Consider the following 22,407-nt stretch of genomic DNA (forward strand, 5'->3'; position numbering starts at 1 on the left):
CAGTGGTGCCGGTGTAATTACGGAAAATCAACTGCTCTACGTAGCCAACAAAGAGACAGACATAGCTGGGGCCCATACGTGTGCCCATGGCTACCCCTTTGGTTTGGAGGAAGTGGGAGGATTCAAAGGAGAAATTAAGGGTGAGGACCAGTTCGGCCAAATGAATGAGAGTGTCGGTGGAAGGGTACTGTTGGGGACGTCTGGAGAGGCAAAAACGGAGGGCTTGGAGGCCCTGGTCGTGGTGGATGGAGGTGTAGAGGGATTGGATATCCATGGTGAAGATGTGGCATTGGGGGCCAGGGAAATGGAAGTCTTGGAGGAGGTGGAGGGCGTGGGTGGTGTCTCAAACGTATGTGGGGAGTTCCTGGACTAGGGGGGATAGGACAGTGTTGAGATAGATAGAGATGAGTTCAGTGGGGCAGGAGCATGCTGAGACAATGGGTCGGCCAGGGTGGTCAGGCTTGTGGATCTTGGGAAGGAGGTAGAACCGGACGGTGCGGGGTTCCTGGACTATGAGGTTAGAAGCTGTGGGTGGGAGAGCTCCTGAGGTGATGACGTTCTGTATGGTCTGGGAGATGATGGTTTGGTGATGGGGGGTGGGGTCATGGTAGAGGGGGCAGTATGAAGAGGTGTCCTCGAGTTGACGTTTGGCTTCAGCAGTGTAGAGGTCAGTGCACCAGACTACCACTGCGTCCCCTTTATCCGCTGGCTTGATGGTGAGGTTGGGATTGGAGGGCTGCGCGTTGTGAGGGTGAGAGGTTGGAGTGGGGAAGGGAGGTAGACAGGTTAAGGCGGTTAATGTCCTGGCGGCAGTTGGAAATGAAGAGGTCGAGGGCAGGTAATAGGCCAGCGCGGGGTGTCCAGGTGGATGCAGTGTGTCGGAGGTGGGCGAAGGGGTTCTCGGAAGGTGGGCGGGAGTCCTGATTGTGAAAGTAAGCTCGGAGGTGGAGGCAACGGAAGAAGTGTTCGACGTCATGGCGTGTATTAAATTCATTGATGCGTGGACGGAGGGGGATGAAGGTAAGTCCTTTGCTGAGGCCTGATCGTTCGTCCTCAGTGAGGGGGAGGTCTGGGGGGATGGTGAAAACTCGGCAGGGCTGGGAGCTGGGATCTGGTGTGGGTTTGGAGCTGGGAGTGGGGGCGGAGCCAGTAACTGGAGTGGGTGTGATGGTGGGGGGAATGGGGGTGGAGTCATGAGCAGGGGTAGTGATCCCCTTGGGGTTCTGGGGTGTGGGGACAGTGACAGTGGGGTCTGTGGGGGGCATGTCAGCAGAATGCAGGTGAGTGGCGCTGGTGGGGGCGGAAGTGGTGGTGACCACGGCAGTAGGGGTGGCGGAAGTCACTGAGCATGTGGCATCAGCGATGATGTGAAGGGCAGAAGTGATGTCACGTGTGATGCATGAGGAATTGTAAGGGGTGGAAGTGGTTGTGGGAGTGGCCATGATGGGGACGGAAGTGACATCATCAATCAGCGTGGGGGTGGTAGCTGCATCAGCGGCATGGCTAATGGTGGAATAGGTTCCGAGGCCAGGGGAATGTTCTGGAATGTTTGAGGAGCACTGGTTATGGAGGTGGGTGGATAAAAGTTTGTTGTACTTACAGTTTTTGATGTTTGAGATGGAATTGAAATACTGTTTGTTGAGAGTATGAATTCTCCTAAGGACGTAGTATAGAGTGGGTCCTTTGCAATTCTGAGAGAGTGTGGCCCTCAGCTGAGGCAAGGCTGATTGTAGAGAGGTTAGGTGCCGGCGCATTGCTGCAAGCATGGAGCGGAGGATCTTGAAGGAGAACTGTTGCTGGTGTTTTTGAATCTGTAGTCTGTACTGTTTGTCCTGTTCGGGTCCGAACTCTGCTGGTTTAAAGGTGGTCCGGAGTCCGTGTGGGATGAGTTGGTTACGGAGGCAGGCACTGAGGAAGCGAACGTGGCTATGGTAGCGAGTTTGTTTCACGACATGGTTGACGAGTTTCAGGGCAGAGGAAATGACCTGGGAGTTGCAGTGGGAGAGGGACTCCCTGAGATTCTTGTAGAGAGAGAAGGAAAACTTCAAGGCAGGCATCCTTGCCAGAGGATTCGCAGTACCAGATGCCTGGAGGAAGAACGCCTCATCTTCTGCCTCGGAACACTTCAACCCCAGAGCATCAATGTGGACTTCAACAGTTTCCTCATTTCCCCTTCCTCCATCTCACCCTAGTTCCAAACTTCCAGCTCAGCACTGTCCCCATGACTTGTCCGGACTTGTCCTACCTGCCTATCTCCTTTTCTACCTATCCATTCCACCCTCTTCTCCCTGACCTATCACCTTCATCCCCTCCCCCACTCACCCATTGTACTCTATGCTACTTTCTCCCCACCCCCAACCTCCTCTAGTTTATCTCTCCACGCTTCAGGCTCACTGCCTTTATTCCTGATGAAGGGCTTTTGCCCGAAACGTCGATTTCGAAGCTACTTAGATGCTGCCTGAACTGCTGTGCTCTTCCAGCACCACTAATCCAGAATCTGGTTTCCAGTATCTGCAGTCATTGTTTTTACCACCTTTATGTAGGGCAAGTCATGTTTGACTAATTTGCTCAAGTTCTTCAAAGATGTAACAAGCAGAGTGGTAATGGGAATCCTGGAAAATGTTTGATAAGGTGTCTCACAAAAGGTTAATTCACAAGGTTGAATCATATGGGATTAGGGGTAATTTATTAGTTTGGATAGGTGACTGGCTGATGGACAAAAGACAGAGTCAGGATAAATTTCTTTTTGGCTGGATGGCAACATGTAACTGGTGTGGTGCCACAGGGTTCAGTCCTTGGACTCCAGTATTTACAATCTACATTAACAACTTGAGTACAAGGATAGAAGGTGCTATAACCACATTTGTAGAAGACACAAAAATAGGTTGGATGATAAATTGTAGTGAGGAAATAAGCTTACAAATGGATAGAGATAGGTTAGGAGAGCTGGCCAAAATTTGGCAGATGGAGTTGAACTTGAATAACTGTGAGGTCATGCATTTTGGTTGGAAAAAATGGGGAGTGTCTTTGGCGTGCTGCAGTGCAGAGGGATCTGGGTGTCCTCATTCATGAGTCACAGAAAACTAGCAGCAGGTAATGAAGAAAGTGAGTGGAATGTTGGCTTTTATAGCTAAAGGAATAGAATATAAAGTTAGGAAAGTATTGTTGCAACTATTCAAGGCATTGTTGAGACTGCACCTGGAGTATTGTGCACAGTTTTGGTCCCCTTATTTGAGGAAAGATGTAGTGGCATTGGAGGCAGTTCAGAGGAGGTTCACTCGATTGATTCTAGAGATAAGGATTTTGTCATATGAAGAAATATTGAACTGTTTATGCCTATACTGTCTGGAATTTAGAAGAATGAGGGGATATCAGATTGAGTTATCCAAGATGATAAAAGGTGTGGGCAAAATAAATGTGGAGCAAATGCTTCCTCTTGAGGACATTTGAGGACAAGAGGTCATAGTCTTAGGATAAGGAGTAGCAAATTTCAAGCATAGTTGAGGAGAAATTACTTCTCCCAAAGGCTTGTGAATCTGTAAAAGTGTGGTGGATGCTGAACAGTGAGTAAATTTAAGGAGGAGTTTAGACAGATTTTATAAATTGATAATGGGTTGAGGGGTTATGGGGAGAAGGCAGGAAAATGGAGATGAGGAGCATATCTGCCATGATCAAATGGCTGAGCAGACTTGATGGGCCGAATGGCCTAACTCTGCCCCTATATCTTATAAGGATTTTGGTGAATTAAGATTTTCCATAAGCAACTTTGATATGATGGTCTTTGCTTCCTTGTGAGGAAAGAATCTTCTTTTGGAGGATAGATTGAAGAAAACTTCCAGCCTTCACATTAAGAACTTAGGTTTTCATTTTGCTGTATTGCATAATATTTAGTAAGTTTCAATTATTTTCATGAGATACCTATTTTGACTGATTACTTTTTAAGGAATATTCTTCCATTAGATTATAGTTAAGTCACTCCAATTCTTTGGCTGTTTTATGTGCTCCTAAGCTACATTAGGAATAAATTATTGAAGGAAAACCTACTACTGGTATGACCTCCTTTCAGTCTTTTGAATATTTTTTCTTTACTTTCATAAAAATGTATAGAAATTATACTACAGAATCAGGCCATTGCCACCTTTCGTCACTCGTGTTGATTTTAAGTTTTAAACGTTTGGTCATTATTTCATTTTCCTGATGGATTTGTCCATTTTACTAATTGAACAAAGCCTTGCACTCTAGTTGTTTTTGCTGCTGAATCACCTTTATAACAATTTAGCTTTTAGACCTAGACCTAACTAATTTGTTCATTTTTAAAAAAATTCTCTACCCTTGTTTTCTTTTTTACAACAAAGCATTTATGTTTGGAATAATTCAAATGCATTTTAACATTTTATAACCTCTAATGTTGCCCTCAGTGTTTCAATTAATTTATTCAATTCATTTTTAACATTCCTCTTTTTCTGTTCAAAAGATTTCTTTTCACAGACTACAACAGGCTGTCAAGTGTTGGTGGAGAAACTTCTATGGCTGAAATGATTGCAACCCTTTCTGATGCTTGTGAAAGAGAGTTTGGTTTCTTGGCAACAAGACTTTTTAGAGTCTTTAAGACTGATGATACACAAGGTATTAATCTGCAATGGAAAATATATTGTTGTCATATGATACATATTCATGTGGGAGCTATTTCACATTCATGAAACAAAAAAGAAATTGCTGGCTAAACTCAGCTGGTCTGCAGCATCTATGAGTAGAAAGCAGAGTTTATGTTTTGGCTGCAGTGATGCTTCATCTTTGTTTTATTTTACATTTTTTAAAAAAAGTACTGTGATGGGTTCTGCAAAGAAAGTTTTGGATCACTTGAAAATGTCAATAATGTATATAATCCACACCAATGTTTAAACTTCTAGAAATGGAAATATTCATGCCTGTGCACGTGGTATAGCTGTCTGTGTGTATAAGTACATTATGCATTGAAAAGTTTTGGTGGAGGCAAAATAAACGTGACCATTCCTGTGACTGAAACAGGCAATTAGTGTTTCAGATTCCCATGTGCAAACGTGATCTATGGTAAAATTAAGGCCATCCTGTAAACCGGAATTCTTTACAATCTGACATCTCTGAATTTGCCCCCAGTCCCCTGATGTAAATGCACACTTCAGCAGCAGAAGATGTTCTAGCTGGCACCTGAGTGCTTTTGCATAATCCTGTTGTGACATTCTGACACTCACTGCCACTTAATGGGAGTAATGGCCACTACTGAACAAGAGAAAACATTAGGTATTGTACATTATCCTTGCCAAATACAATCACGGTCACTAGCCAGTAATTTCTATTTACCAGCAGAACCTGGTCCCATTGTGCGCCAGGTAACACAAATTGCTCTGTTCGGCCACAACATATAGGAGCAGATATAAGTTGTATGGTTTCTTGAGTCTGCTGTGAGATTTAATAAGATCATAGCTGATCTTTGACTTCAATTTCGCTTTGGTACCCAATTCTTGTATCTCTTGTTTCCCTCAGTCTAAAAAATTCAGTTTCAGTCTTAACCATACCAAATACTGAACATCTCCAGTCCTCTGGGATAGAGAATTCTAAAGATTCACAATCTTTCAAGAAGAAATTTGCCCTCATTTTAGACTTAAGTGAAAGACCCCATATCCTTCAACTCTGTTCTGAGGTTCTGGACTTCCAGTTGGGGAAACAGTCCTCAACAGCTACCATGTCAAAACCATTCAAAACCATTCTCATGTTTCAATGGATCGCCTTTCATTCTTCTAAATGCTTGGGAATACAGGCACTGTCCACTTTATTTTAGGGCAATCTCTACAGGAGATCAGTCCCAATAATCAGTCCATTGAAGTTTAGGTGAACTCCCTCAAAGTATCTTTCCTTGGATAAGGAGACCAAAACACTATTCCAAGTATGATTTCATCAAAGGCCTGTACAATTGCAACAAATCACTTTGCTCTTGTACTCCATACCTTTTGCAATAAAAGACACCTCCTTGCTTGAGGTCTCTTCATGTACATATGTTTCTTGTACAATAGCATCCAAATCCCTTTGAAGATCAGTCATTCAAAGCTTCTGTTTTCATAACCTCAACTTGAGTAAATAATGTCACAATTTTACAAATAATATTCATCTGCTACCTTTCCTCCCATTAATGAGCATATCTATATTCCACTGTAAATCCTTTATGTTCTCGCACTTTACATTGCCACATAACTTGTGCTCTTTCTGGGAACTTAGTGTATTTAAATAACAGGCATATTAAGCTGCCTTTAGTACAATTGTGAGAAAGTGAGGACTGGAGATCAGAATCAAAAAGTGCGGTGCTGGAAAAGCACAGCCTGTCAGGCAGCATCTGAGGAACAGGAGAGTTGATGTTTCAAGCATAAGCTGTTCATCATGAATTCCTGTTGAAGAGCTTATGCTCGAAACATTGATTCTCCTGCTCCTTGGATGCTGCCTGACCAGCTGTGCTTTTCCAGCGCCACAATTTCTGACTTTACTACAATTGGCTGAGGGAGGATGTATGATTAGGATCAGGAGAATTTTGGTCTTTTTTGAAAATTTGCCATGAGAGCTTTTATACTTGCTGAGCAAACACAGGCATGTGATCTAATTTCTCATCTGAAAATTGCACCTAAGGAACTGCACAAAGCTATAATTCCTAGAAACCATTGAATACTAATTTTTTTGTAGAAAGCCATAACACACAGGAGCAGGTATAGGCTGTATGGTTCCTTGGACTTGCTGTGAGACTTAGTAAAAACATACTGATGCTTGACCTCAATACCACTGAGTCTGTCACTGACATGTTTAAAATGATTCTGCTTGCTTTGGCAACGTCTTTGTGTTCTGGGTGAGACTGAATGACCTCAGGATCTGAGTCATTACCTTGAATTGTGTAAGAATAGTGTTTTTTTTTGTGTTTTTCTTAAAAAGAAAACTGTGGTCTGAAATGAGAGAGAAAACTAATAAAATCCAGTGTTTTGTAAGGATGCTACATTTTTTGAAAAACAGGAAGCTTGACAGTGGCAAGCATTATAAATAGCTGTTTGGATAACACTAATTGAAGTTTAGTTGTAGAAAGTTTGAGGACGAGGGGTGTACCCCTGCAGCTTTTACTGGCAACAAGAAGTTGATTGGCCTATGAACTAGTAGCTATTTATCAATTACAGACACCTTTTTGCCTAGCAACGACAATAATATAAGGTTTCAGATAACTGCTTCGTTTGGAGCTGGGGGAACAAGTTTTAGAGAAGGAGGTGTTCAACTTTTTCCCCAGTTTGGGAATGGTCTGCCTATTCTCTGCAGTCAAAACTGACCATAAACCTGAAGTAAGCCAGTTCCATCTCTCCTGAAACAGTTGTAATCTGTGGCTCTTAACTGATAAATCAGATTTTTTTTTATGAGGGCACCAGTCACTTTGTGTCTCTTAGGAGCCAGTGGACCAATCCAGATAAGGACAATTAAAGAATGTGCTGGCCAATCCAAGAGTCATAAAGACACAGTACCTGGAATGAAGGCTACTGAATTATCTTTCCAGTTTTTCCCCTCTGCCATAATTATTTTTTAAACACTGTTCATATAGCTATCATGTTTGTGTGTGTAAAGGGGGAGTTTTTTTAAGGGGATTAGAATTTTAATTAGAGTTAGATTTCCAAAGGTTACAACTATCTGCCTGTAGCTAGAGTCTAATTGCTTTTTATAAGTAGTGAATCTTGTTCAATAAGAATCCCGATCCAATCTTTCAAGCAATCTAGTTCCGAAAGCCAGATAAATTGAGGAACGTCTTTAACTTTTATGATGAGTTGGGAATAGTGGGCCTCTACTTCCAGTATGCTACTCCAGTGAGTCATGATAGTTGGGATCTAACCCACAGATCAAATGTAATAGGAATTTATTGTTGGAGTGTACTGCACTGTTCAAGTCGATTTGATAGAAGATAGAATTATGCACTGCTTTGTCAAGGCAGAGCTTGGGTGATTGTGAGCACTGTTTCACACTAATGTTCAGTTTTTTCTAATTAGAATGTTTGCTTTGGGACAAAATAATGTGTTCAGATTTAGTTTTGGAATTTTAGGTAGGAGTGCAACTGAGAAATGTGCCACAAATCTCTTGTTTTGACAGTCATGGTTATATCCAGGTTCCTGTGGAAATAATTTTTTTGAAATGCAAAATCTCCTTTGAATCAGTTCAGATATGTAATTGAATTGACTATTGACTAAAATAATGGCCAAAAGTATCTTTAAGGTTATTAAACTAAATTAATCTAAGCCACCTGCACCAAGTACTGCTGGTCACAGGTATATTGACCAAGGGAAAATTACTTGATTAAAATTCAGTGAGTTTAAATTTTTTATTATAGCAGTCTGTTCAGGCATGTTATGACACACCTCGAGAGCAAGTGGAACTTGAACATGGGGCTTCTAGCTCAGACACTACCACTGTGCCACAGAAGCCCTAAATTGAGCTTGTTTAATGTAATTTAAAGTAATTATAATATTAGTTTTGAGAAACTGACTGGAATGAGGCTTCAGACGGTAACTGGTACCTTAACTGCAGGTCATTAAGTGAATTAATATAACAGTGGATCAGTTTGAGGAACACCCCCAAACAGGCACAGTTGACAGAAACTACGATGGTGGTCTGGGGTGCGGAAGGTTTTGTGAGTGAGGTTGATTGAGAGGAATTGACTTAAGTAAGTGTAACTGACTATGGAAACTTGAGCATGTGATCAAGGTGTAAGTCATATTTTAAATTTTGTAGTGTACTTTTTTTTTGCTTGATTCCACCTAAATTGCTGTAATATCTGAGCAGAAAACAAATTAAAATTCCATGCCTTAATGTTTCGGGTGCATTCCCTGTAGATATTCGGGTTGTGAATTTTTTTTTAATGTTTCTTATTGACAAACCAGTGAATTCTGTAAATTTAAGGTATCTTAAAAAGAATTAATGATAAATTAAGCATCAAAGGTAATTTTTGAAAAATTGAAGATTATTTTGATTCAGTGAATTGGCTACAATTTGTTTTGTTTGTCTCCCCTCTGGTCAACCAGAGATGGACAATAAATACTGGTCTAATCTGTGATGCCCACATCACATGAACCAATTTTTTTAAAAGTGTAAGGAATATTAAAAACAAGGTGTTTAACCTTTGAAAGAATCAATAATATTTAAAAGAATTAAGATTATTGTTGAATTCAAAACAAAATGGTTAAATTGGCTTGTTTTTCTTTTTAAAGGTAAAAAAGGAGTGAAGAAATGGAAAAAGACATGCTGTATCCCTTCATTTGTTATCTTTATTTTTATCTTGTGTTGCTTCGTTGCTGGCGTCTTGTTGCTGGCCATCTTCAAGGCAGACAAGGAGCACCTGACTGTAAATGCCATCCTCATATCTATTGCCAGTGTCATTGGTCTTGCACTAGTTCTTAACTGCCATACCTGGTGGCAGGTGTTAGATTCTGTTCTTCATTCTCAGAGAAAACGTGTTTTACTAGCAGCTTCAAAACTTCATAAGCTAAAACCTGAAGGTTTTATGAAAGTAAGTATTCTTTGTGTAATGTGAAAGACTTTACTTGTAAAATATTTTGATTATTGGTAAATTTGTATGTCTAGTATATACAGGTATTTTATAATTGTTTCACTTTTTGTGTTCTCTAAATCATTCTGGTCTGTAAATAAATTGTGCACCATCAGCAAATACTTTGTTAATTTTATTTAATTCCTGAATGCTATTGGAAAGGCTGGTATTTTTGCCCATTCCCCGTTGCCCTGTTTTGTTCCAAGTGAGTAGTTTAGTCAATGACTTCACTGTATAATCGCTATACCACTATCTTCCATCCATAAAAACTGCTATTTAGTTGATCCTTTTAGAGACAGATGTGCACTTTATAAGTTAATTGAAATGGGCAGCAGTGGCCTCTTGTTGAATATCAATTGAAGTTACAGCACTTTTAGGGCATAGCATGTCTTCTGAGCTTGTTATAAACTATTGTTCCGTGAGTGACCTGTTGGAGCATTTGTTGACCATCCCTGATTGCTCAGAGGGGACATAAGAGTCAACCATATTGCGGTGGGTCTGGATGCACATGCAGGTCAGACCAGGAATTAGTGAAACAGATGGGTTTTTATGACAAGTGGTTACACAGATATATTGGACCAGTTTTTAATTCCAGACTTCTTAAAATTGAATTTCATCATTTACCATATTGGGATTTGAACCCATGTCCCTAGAATTTTAGTCTTGAGATTCTGGACTATTAGTCCACTGACATTACCACTGTGCTACAGCCTCCTCTTGTCTATCTATATTTTGTATACAAACCTGTGAGCCAAAACGTGGTAATCTGGATGTTATCATATATTTTCTGAAAGCCAAATTATCACAATTTGCAAATGAGTTAATAATAATACAGGTAATGGAGTGATGCAGTGTAGAAAGAAGCTATTCAACCTATCATTGTGTCAAGGGCCAGTATTGAAAATCCAATTAAATAGGGATTTACTTTCCAAATCTGGTTAGAAAGTAGACTTTTAAACTTTAAATATAAATCAACATGAACATGTTGGAAGGTCTTTTGCCAAAGGCACTGCCCATGGTGGTAATGGCACACTGCGGAGACTATTTCTAGTTTGATCCTGTCTATATTGAATCATATTGATCTCATTGGAAGGACTGGAGGAGAGCTGGTTAAACATTAGCAGTATCAAATCTTGGATCTGAAGCTCTAAAGCTAAGAAAAGTAACAAATCTTTGTTTCTGATTGTTATCCAGTTATTCTGTGCTACTGAGATTTTGGACATGGATATTACATGAAAGCTTAGATCAAAGATTGGTGGGGTGTTAAGTAATGAAGAGGATACCTCCAGTAATTTAAGGTTATAGAGAGGCTGGTCAGATGAACTGAGCAGTTGTTAATGGGATTCCATCTAGATAAATGTGAGGTGATGCACTTGGACAGGACAAACAAGGCAAAGAAATAAATAATGAATGGTACGACCCTGGGAAGCACCAATGATTAGGGGGACCTTAGTGTGCATGCACGCTGGTCCCTTAAGGCATTAGGATAGGTACATAAAGAGGTTAAGAAGGTTTACTTGCCTTGTTTGGCTGAGGCATTGAGTTTAAGAGCAGGTAATGCTCGAATTGAAATGCTGAATAGGCCCCAGCTGGAATATTGTGTGGAGTTCTGGAATCTGGGATATGGTAGCACTGAAGAGGGTGAAGAAATTTACCAGGATGTTGTCTGGGCTGGAGAGTTCCAGTTATGAAGAGAGATTGGATAGATTGGGGTTGTCTTCCTTACAGCAGAGGAGATTGAGAAGGAGCATGATTGAGATTCCTAAATTATATGGGGCACAGATAAAGTAGACAGGAAAATATTTTTTCCCCAGATGTAGGGATCATTGATTTAAGGTAAGGATCAGAAAGATTAGAGGAGATGAGGAAAATCTTATTCACCCAGAGGATGGCGGGAACCTGGAACTCCCTGCCTGTAAGGGAGGCAAAAGTCTCATAATGTTTTTAAAAAAGGACTTAGATCTGCACATGTGATGCCAAGACATACAAGACTGCGGGCCAAGTGCAGGAAAATGAGATTAGAATTGTTAGGTGGTTGTTTTTCATCAGTTTGAGCAATGTCCTGAAGGGTATTTCTGTACTGTGGATCTCTATGACTGTGACTAAGGTTAATGATAATATTCTTCTTGGCAGTTAGCTGATGGCATTTGCTGTCTAAGCTCTCACACAAAGAATATTTGTGAAAGATGTGCTGGAAGATTGCCAGGGAAAAGCCTCTGATGCCTTAACTCTGCTTAATTCAATGGAATAAAGAAAGTACTGGAAAGAAAATACATTTCTGACTACACCTTGATTGTACAATTAAACCTTTGATTAATTTCTTGTGCTTTGACTTGTTTATGTTCATCTGTAATGGTGAATAATTTGTTGGAAAAATATTATCTGTTTCCAAAGGTTCTGAAAAAAGAAGTGGAGCTCATGGCTCAGATGGCTAAGTCTATTGATGGTTTTACTCAAAATCAAACCCGACTTGTGGTTGTTATTGATGGATTGGATGCATGTGAACAAGATAAAGTCCTGCAGATGCTAGACACTGTAAGTAATTTTTCGCATGCTAACAAAATCCTTCACAATTAAGTTATTTGTCAACCTCTGATACAAACTAAATTTAATGGTTCAGAGATTTTTAAAACAAAAGTTGTTTGTGTCCAATTTTACTTTTATTTTCTATTATTGAGTTTGGTTAGATAATGCCTGAATCTGACAATAATTTTAGTCAAGGTACTTACTGAACTAAAGGTATAGGTTAAGTTGACCTGGGTTTTGCTGTTAGAATAGCAGTGAAATTATTGACTCACTGTTGTTAAAGAGTAAATTTTAACATCCATATACGTGCAGTTAAATGTAGAATTTTTAGAAAGTTACTGTCGAGTTTCTCCTTGTGTTTTTTTTTTCAATTTTATATTCCACAAGTTTCACTATCAATACTTGCAATCGCATAAATGCAATGATATGACTTTGAGGTACTTATTACTAGATACCTATTAGTCTGTCAGAAAAAATTAAGATTGTTTATTTTAAGTGAAAGTCAATTGATATTAGTTGGTAAGATGCTGGAGCTTCTATTCCTTTTAATTAATGATTGTTTGAATTTTTTGAAGATCCTTTACATATTGTCTTCCTTCTCTTTCTCTTTCCCTTTCTCTCTCTCGCTCTTTTTTTCCTTTTCCCTATCTTTGTTCCACACTCTTTATGTGCTGGAAGGAATGTACTACTGCTGATCTAGTCAATCTGCCCAATTTTCAAAGTATTGTCCCCAGTTGATTCAGAGCAGAGAATTATAGCCATTAAAATTCATTATTAAAACTGTTCAACTAGTTTATCAGAGTTCTACCTTGGTTACTGTGGCTTTGTTTTCCATTCAGCAGTGCCACACGGGATCCTTGAGTGACTGTTATTCATAATGTGCTGATTCAGCTACCTTCTCACTGGCGTGATAAGTCAAATAAACTGAGTGCCCAGTGAAGATTAAGTTAATAAATTCACTGGATCATGTAAAATATAGCTGATGTCGACAAGCCTGCACACTAATTAAGCTTGCTAAACATGCAAGTTACAGAGTAAAGGAATTTAAGATTTAACTTTGGTCAAATTGACGTTCAGTAACAAAAAAGATAAAGGAGTTCTCTGGTTATAGTTTCAGAGGGTTTGGTTTTCAGCTGAGGCAGTTTTTAAAAGTCATAGTTGATATGTCATCTTCCTGCTGAAAATGCTGCTGTGGAAATTGAAGTCTTTTTGTAGAATTTGCTGTTTGCTCACAGACCAAGTTGCAACACAGGATTGTATGTTAGTTAGAGAAGGAGCAGCAGTTTCTCCCATCAGCTGCTGGTTGTCTTCAGCTGAAATGTGTTCTGAACAAAAACACAAAAATTTAATTTTTTATATTCCAAAAAGTAGCTTTGATTAGCACATATGTGCACAATCGTCTTACAAAAGTTGATTGTTTTATTCAAGTAATTAACTTCTGAATGTCCATGGCTGAATATGTGAATATCGCCATTTTTGTTGAGGCAGAAAGCAAACTGTTTATACATCACCAGGCATTTATTGTCAGACAAGAGTGCCATAGACCTGCATCTCAAGAGAATAACACTACATAGTAATGCAAATTTTCTGCCAATTTTTAGTTTCCCAAAGTCCATGTGTCAGATAAAAGTTGCCTTAAGGAAACCTGTCTTCAGGCAGTAAATGAAAACTTAATATGTGACAAAAGCATGTCATCTCAATAAGGGTTGTGGGAGGATAGTGGAGTGATACTAAGGGAACTGCTTCTTCAGAGAGACAGCATAGGCACAATAGGCTGAATGACCTCCTCCTGTGCTGTAACCATTCAATCACCATTTATATGTCAGAGAGCAATGAAGATAATGATGTTTTGACTCTCAAAAGTACAATAGGTTTGTTAGCAAAATTAATGCCTGTGAGATAAAAGGACCATTAGCAGCATGGATATACAAAATTGGTTCAGAGATAGAAAACAGCGTTGTCTTGAATACTTTTTCAGATTTGAGAGTTATGTGATGTTGTTCCTGGGATTCAACACTAGGAGCACTGTTCTTGGTAGAAATTAGTGGCTCAGACTGGAGGATAAAGGGCACTGCATTGAACATTGCAGGAGATATGAAACATAGACATGTACTCAACTGTAAGGATGATAGTAATAGACTTCAAGAGGATATAGAGAAGCAGACGGTATGGGCAGAAACATGTCAGTGAATTTCAGTGTATTAGTGGGAAGAATGAGGATAGACAGTACAAGCTCAACGACGCTAACGGAGTGCACAGCCTGAGAGAACAAGGGGATGATCGTGCACAAATAAATAGAGCCATACAATACAAAACCAGGGAGTTGTTCTAAACCAATACAAAACAATACTTTATTGGAGCATTGTGTCCAATCATACTTTTAGAAGGATTTGAAAAGAATACAGAAGAGATTTACTGGTGGTTTCTGTGTTTGAAGGGGTACAGTACATGGTTAGAATTGAGATGCTTGGGTTGGTCTCCATTGAGCAGAGAAAATTTGACAAAAGACAGAAGGAATTTAAATAAAGGAAGTGACAAGAAATTGCTTTCAGTGGCTATAGGATTGTTCCGGTGAGGGCACAGATTTAAGGTGTTTGTCCAAAAGGTCAGAGGCGATATGAGGAAATTGTTAACACTTTCACAGGTTAGAATTTGGGATGCACTACCTGATAGGATGGTGGAAACAAATTCAATAGCAACCTTTGAAGGAACTGGACAAATATTTGAAGGAAAACAAATTGCAGGTGTGTTGGGTGTGGAGAGAAACGGCAGGGGATGTAATTGAACTCCTCTTTGAAAGAAAGTACAGACTCGATGAACTGAAAAACCATTTAATTTTCTCATTCCTTATTGTAAAGTGGCAGATAAGTGGCAACTGGAATTCAATGTCAGTAAATATGCAAATATACTCTTTGGTTGAGAAGGTAATAATCATTCTTGGATGATAAGGAAACTGAGTAACGTGGAAAGCCATTTAAAAAAATCCTTCGGATTCACATTTACAAAATGTAATAAAACAGTAGTTTGAGGTGAAAGTCATAAAAAGACAAATGAAATATTGGGTTTTATGGTACATGATAATTTAAATATTAGTATACAGTGATGAATCTATAAAGAAATTCCGTAACACAGTACTTCTATTATTATGTTGAATTAAATGTTGCACATTATAAGAAGGATATCAAAGCATTAGGTAAAATATGATGGATTAACTAGAATGATGCTGACGTATACAAATATGAAAAAAAAGTTTTTGTAGAATGGATGCCATTGACAAGTACTGATTTCATACTAGTGTTTGAAATTGTAAAGTGGGGCATAGATAACTTTTCGTAAAATAATGTGCCAAAACTTTGCCATTTAATTATTTTCTAGGTACGAGTTCTGTTTTCCAAAGGTCCTTTTATTGCCATTTTTGCCAGTGATCCACATATCATTATAAAGGCAATAAATCAAAATCTGAACAGTGTGTTACGAGACTCTAATATAAATGGACATGACTATATGAGGAATATAGTCCACCTGCCAGTTTATCTGAACAGTCGTGGGCTTAGTAGTACAAAAAAGGCCTTTGCAGCAGTGCCATCTAATGGAGATGTTGGAAACTCGGACTGTACAAGTAAGAAGATAATCAGTGATTGAAAATTTATAATGTATATTTCATGATCATTCTAGCTGTATTGCACATGTTCTGGGAGTATAAGTACAGTTTAACAGTTTTTGTTACTGTGCTACAGGTTGGCATGAAGATAATGATCGAAAACTTTCGCAACACAGCTTGGGAGAATTGACCAAGCTTGGCAGTAAAACAGCACTCAATAGAAGGGTAAGAAACTAGTTTAAAACTCAAGTTAATTATTTAGTTTTTCTTTGATCTGATGCTTGTAGGATGTTTTATTGTGTAAGATGATCAAATTACTTTCATAGCAATTGCAAAAAGTAATCTAGAAATTGACTTTGACTAAGAGTTATGTCCTTTATGAAATAGAAGAGAGGACTTCCCAAAGGAGGAGTCATTGAACTTGAAGCATTAACTCTGTTTTTCCCTCCCCCGATGCTTCCAGACTTGTTGAGTTTATGCAGAACTTTTTTTTAAATCTCTAAAAGAGAAATTGATTGTGAAATTAGGATTGATTATTTGCACATTACGGGACTATTAAATGTCTCAGTATCCTACAGAAATCTGTTTGATCTTTTCTTTTATTTCTTAGGATCAAAGTGAAAGTAAAGACTCTATGCTGTGCATTATGCCTATACTTAGTATTACGTCATGCAAGCCTTATAGGTTTTAGAAACCATATTAACTAAAAATAGCAGAACTTTCTGCTTGTGCAGGAACCTTCCTGATTGATTCAGCTCATACGAAATTGTGGAGAGATCAATTAAGATTCTTATGTAGGAATAGATTATCTTGGGCTACCGACAGCTTGTAGCTATCTTCCGAAAAATATCGAAGTTTCCTGCGATGCTGAACAGGGCACACTGAATGTTGAGATCCAAGAAGGGGAAGAGGAAAATATACTTTTCTGAATTTAAGAACCAATCATTATAAAAGGGGATGTTCAGAAGCCAATAATATGAGGAGCAAGTGCTCTCAAGCAGCATTGATCAAGTAGCATTGACCCTTCAACTCCAGGGCAAACATCTCAGGGACACCCGCCCCAATCAATCCCACCACCCTGTGGCCAAATTTTTCAACTCCCCCTCCCACTTTGCCGAGGACGTGCAGGTCCTGGGCCTCCTCCATTGCCACTCCCTCAGCACCGGACGCCTGGAGGAAGAACACCTTATCTTCCACCTCAGGATCTTTCAACCCCAGGGCATCAATGTGGACTTCACCAGTTTCCTCATTTCCCCTCCCCTCCACCTTACCCCATTTCCAAACAGCCAGCTCTGTACCGCCCTCATGACCTGTCCCACCTGTCAATCTTCCTTCCCACCTATCCGCTCCACCCTCTCTCAGACCTATCACCTTTACCCCACCTCCGTCCACCGATTGCACTCTCAGCTACCTTCTCCACAGCCCTACCCACCTTCCATTTATCTCTCCACCCCTGAGGCTCCCAGCCTCATTCCTGATGATTTGCCCGAAACGTTGATTTTCCTGCTCCCCAGATGCTGCCTGACCTGCTCTGATTTTCCGGCAACACACTCTTGGCATTGATTAGCAGTCCATGCATATGCCAAATATACACATTTCAGGGATATTCTTTGGTCTTGTTTTAAATGCCTTATTAAAATTAAGTGATTAATTCTTACTAGTTGATTGTAGTAGTATTTGAGGCATATGCTATGACTTTTTATGGAAACGTTCTGTCAAAATCAGTGCCATATTAGAATTTTAATATTAAATGCTTAAACATTTAAAGTTGATTTCTGTGGAACTCATCAGTCAACCTTGGCTCAGAATAACATTGTCTGTTCTTGAATTAAGCTCCACTCGGAAGACAGCAAACTAACCATTTCAATGTAGCATAGAAAGAAAGATTCACTGTGAGAGATTCTGTATGAAGTATTGAGCAAGGTCACTTCTACAGTCATAGTCATACAGCATGGGAACAGACCCTTCCATAAAACCAGTCCATGCCGACTATGATTCCTGATGAGTGGCTTGTGTCTGAAACGTCAATTCTCCTGCTCCTCAGATGCTGCCTGACCTGCTGTGCTTTTCCAGTACCACTGTCTCAACTCTGATCTCCAGATCTGCATTCCTCACTTTCTCCATGCTGACTATAATTCCAAACTAAACTAGTCCCACCTGCCTTCCGCTTGGCCCATATTCCTCCAAGCCTTTCCTATTCATGAGCCTACTCAAATGTTTTTAAACATGATAACTGTATCTGCGTCCACCACTTTTTCTAGTAGTTCTTTTCGCACACAGCACTCTCTATTTGAAAAAGAAATTTGCCTCATGCCATAGATTCACAGAGATGTGCCGCATGAAAACAGACACTTCGGTCCAACTTGTCCATGCCAACCAGAAATCCTAACCTAAGCTAGGCCCATTTGTCAGCACTTGGCACTTATCCCTCTAAACCCTTCCTATTCATATATCCATTCAGATGTCTTTTAAATGTTGTAATTGTAACAGCCACCATCACTTCCTCTAGCAGCTGATTCCATATACTTACCACCCTCTGCATGTAAAGGTTGCCCCTTTAAGTCCCTTTTAAATTTTCCCCTCTCACCCTAAACCTATGCCCTCTAGTTCTGGACTGCCCCACTCCAGGGAAGAGACCTTGTCTGTTTACCCTATACATACCCTTCCTGATTTTATAAACCTCTATAAGGTCACCCCTCAGCCTCTGACACTCCAGGAAAAACAGCCCCAGTCTATTCAACCTCTCCCTATAGCTCAAATCCTCCAACCCTGGCAATGTCCTTGTAAATCTTTTCTGAACCCTTTCAAGTTTCACAGCATCCTTCCAATAGGATGGAGACCAGAATTGCACAGCATTCCAAAAGTGGCCTAGCCGTTTCTCTGTATAGCCTTTACATGACCTCCCAACTCCTATACTCAATGCTCTGACCAATAAAGGAAAGCATACCTAACTCCTCCTTCACTATGCTATCTATCTGCGACTCCACTTTCAAGGAACAATGAACCTGCACTCTAAGGTGGTTTTTTTTGAGCAACACTCCCCGGGACCTTAGCATTCAATGTATAAGTCATGCTCTGCTTTGCCTTTCCAAAATGCAGTGCCTCATATTTATCTAAATTAAACTCCATCTGCCACTTGTCATCCCAGTGGCCCATCTGATCAAGATCCACTTTTTAAATCTTTCTCCTCTCACTTTTAAAAAGATGTCCTCTAGTTTTGAGCTCCCACACCCTAAGGCAAGGACCATTGTCATTCACCTTATTTATGTCCCTCATGATTTTATAAACCTCTATAAGGTCAGTCCTCAATTTCCTCAACTCCAGTGGAAAAAAGGTCCTGGCATTTCCAGTCTATTTTTATACCTCAAACCCTCCATTCCCAACAACATCCTGGTAAATCTTGTCTGAATCCTCTCCAGTTTGATAATATCCTTCCTATAACAGGGCGACCAAAACTGCATACAGTACTCCAGAAGAGGCCTCAACAATGACCTGTACAACCTCAACATGCTCTTATGTGCCTTTTTGTGTAAATGTAGATAATCCCATTGCACTATTAAGAGATAAGCAGGGAAATTTGCTAGCATCCTGTCACTTATGCATACAAACTTGTCACTTATCTCCTTACTGTTTCTGGTGTCTTGTGCATAAATTGACTTCAAAATGTGTTTTGTACTTTAATAATGCTTAAATTGCATAAGTGCTTGATTGCTTTTAAGTGCTTTGGAGTGTTATGAGGATGTGGGTGTACTGTACCTTTTAACAGAGTTAAAAGTTAGTAAAGCTACCTGACAGCATCAAGTGTTCTGAATAAGGTAACAATGTAGCACTTGATCAAAAGCTAGATTAGCTGGGTTGCCTTGAAACAACAAAACAAATTCGAATTAGGCCAATCAGTTTGAATTTTTTCGGGGTAAAATTTCAAACTCCAGTCGAGTTTGAATTTCGTATATTGACAATCTTAAAAGCCATTGACACAGTCCAATGCTTTGGGTGTATAAGACCAGTGAAAATTAAACAGTTGGGAAGAGAACTGTCAAGCCAATGACATCTGCAGACTGCCGGAGAATAGATCTCTTAAAAGTACCTTTATCAATCAGTAACCTGCGAAGCAGAAATCCCAAAGAAGAAAAGATGATTTGACATTTGGCTGGTTTTTGAAAAGTTGAACTTTTCAAGGAATTCTTAATCAGAGGTTTTGTCGGACTAGTGTTATAGATGGGAAAGTAAAAGATATGTTAGAGGAAGGAGTTGTAAATAATTGGTTAATTATTCTCTGTTATACTTTAAGTAATAATGTTGTTACTTTTACTTCAATTAGTTCTTGGCCTCGAATTTTCACAGACTACTGCGTGGGCTAAATCTTTTCTGTGTTGCTGGTTTAAATTAAGTAGGAGGGTTTACCCTGTGTCGTAACAAGAGAACCTTGAGATTGTGAAAAGCTATATTTAAATGCAATTCCTTTTTCTTACCCTCCTGCGTCCCTCTCATGTTGCTTTTTCTTTTTTTTTGCACATTGATCATTTCGTGAATCAACAGGATACATATCGTCGTCGACAAATGCAGCGGCAAGTTACAAGGCAAATGTCTTTTGATCTGACCAAGCTTCTGGTTACTGAAGATTGGTTCAGTGATATTAGTCCTCAGACTATGAGGCGATTGCTCAACATTGTTTCGGTAACCGGTAAGCAACAACTTCTGATTCATATGTTTCATGTAAATATATTTTCAGTATCATATGAAGAGCTTGACAAAAAGATAGGAAACTAGGTAGGTTTGGATAGTCATTCCTCAGAGTGGAGACGAGTTGAAAGTGGTGGTCTTCAGAAATCTTGTACCTTGCTTTTTCTGATTCATATAAACTAACTGAAGATGGATATTGAAGGCAAAACTCTCTCAATTTGCAGATGGTACCAAGCTAAGGAGAATAGTGAATTGTGAGGCTGATGCTGAATAGTGACATTGATAAGTGGGACAAGTGGGTAGGTACCTGGCAGATGAATTTCACGAGAAATATGACATAATGTATTTTGGTAGAAGAAACCTGAAGACACAATGCAGGCTCAATGATACAACATTGAGGGAAGTACAGGGGCAAAAGGACCTCTGGGTTCACATGCATAATTCTCTGAAGGTTGCCGGGCAAGTTGATACAGTGATTAAGAAGTCTTATAGAATCCCTGGGTTTATGAGTTGAGGCATAGAATTAAAAAGACACAAATAAGTGATGCTACACTCTACAAATCGTTGCTCAGATCATGTTTGGAGTCTTGAGTTCAGTTCTGGGCACCTTATCTAAGAAAGAATATTAAAGCCCTGGAGAGAGTGCAAAGGAGATTCACTGGAACGATACTAGGAATGAGAGATTTTAAATACAGGGAAAAGTAGAGAACTTGAACTTATTCTCGTTGGACCAGAGAAGGTGACCTTACTGATGTGTTCAAACTTATATATAGTTTTGACAGGAGTAAGATATTCTATTTCTGGTAGTTGTGACTAAATAAGGATCACAGTTTCAAGGTTGTCAGCAAGAGAGCTAGGAGTGAGATGAGAAACATCTTTACTCAGATTTTAGGTTTTGGAAAGTGCTGCCTGGGAGAGTGGTGGAGGCAGATTCCACAGGAACTCAAAAGAGAGTTGGATATAGACTCAGATGTACAGCATGGAAACAGACCTTTTTGATCCAACTTGTCCATGCTGACCAGACATCCTAAATTAATCTCGTCCCATTTGCCAGCACTTGACCATTATCCCTCTAAACTCTTCCTATTCATATACTCGTCCAGATGGCTTTAATATGTTGTAATAGTATCAGCCTCCACTACCATCTTTGGCAGCTCATCCCATACAACCTCCAACCTCTGCATGAAGAAGTTGCCCCTTTAAATCTTTCCCTTCTCATCTTAAACCTATGTCTTCTAGATTTTGAACTCATCTACCCTGGGAAAGAGAACTTGGCTATTGACCCTATCCATGCCCTTCATGTTTTGGAGACACCGGTATTGGACAGTGATGGACAAAGTCTCACAATGCCAGCTTATATTCCAACAGGTTTATTTGAAAGCACTAGCATCTGAAGCACTGCTTCATGCCCCTCATGATCTTATAAATTTCTATAAGGTCATCCCTTTGCCTCCGATACTCTATATATACTTGAAACTAAGGAATCTTGTGCGCTACAGAGATAGTTACAGAATGGGACTAGCTGGGTAGCTCTTTTGGGAGCCATTATGGACATAATGAGTCAAAAGGCCTCCTACTGTAAAATCCTATGATTCTACATCTGATACAGATGCATTAGATGGATAGTATTTTAAAATGTCTAAACATGTTAATATCCCTGCTCTCTTTGGCCCTGAAAAATTGACTTGTTTGCCTTTCACTATACTACAAGTCTTTCTTTTGTTCCACTATCTCTTGATCAAAGCCATTTCTATTTCTTACTTATAGCTTGTTCTGATGCAGTGTCACAGACTCAAAAGGCTAACTCTGTCTACAGATGCTGTCATAACCTGTTAAGCATTTACTATATTTTCTGTTTTATCTCCAGTATCTGCAGCATTCTGTTTTTGATTGGTTTTTGATTTATCTTTAATAGGTTCTTATTTTTCAGCTACTTCTAAATTATTGTTCTCCATCCATTGCAGTTATTATATCATTGCAGTCTAGTTGCCATTATTCTTCAGTT

At 39.6% G+C, this 22,407-nt stretch overlaps 1 protein-coding gene across 8 annotated transcripts in view; it reads left to right on the forward strand.

Moving 5' to 3' along the window:
- The window catches only part of LOC140465695 (kinase D-interacting substrate of 220 kDa-like), a 149,387-nt gene that overhangs the window by 77,416 nt on the left and 49,564 nt on the right, over window positions 1-22,407 (forward strand). For all 8 annotated transcript variants that reach the window (XM_072561336.1, XM_072561353.1, XM_072561359.1 and 5 more), the window contains exons 16-21: window positions 4,475-4,626; window positions 9,255-9,553; window positions 11,987-12,127; window positions 15,494-15,737; window positions 15,856-15,944; window positions 20,259-20,403. In XM_072561336.1, coding sequence (XP_072417437.1) covers window positions 4,475-4,626; window positions 9,255-9,553; window positions 11,987-12,127; window positions 15,494-15,737; window positions 15,856-15,944; window positions 20,259-20,403 — 1,070 coding nt within the window. The remainder of the gene's footprint in view (window positions 1-4,474; window positions 4,627-9,254; window positions 9,554-11,986; window positions 12,128-15,493; window positions 15,738-15,855; window positions 15,945-20,258; window positions 20,404-22,407) is intronic.

The sequence above is a fragment of the Chiloscyllium punctatum genome, chromosome 3 (assembly GCF_047496795.1).
Source record: "Chiloscyllium punctatum isolate Juve2018m chromosome 3, sChiPun1.3, whole genome shotgun sequence".
NCBI lineage: Eukaryota > Metazoa > Chordata > Chondrichthyes > Orectolobiformes > Hemiscylliidae > Chiloscyllium > Chiloscyllium punctatum.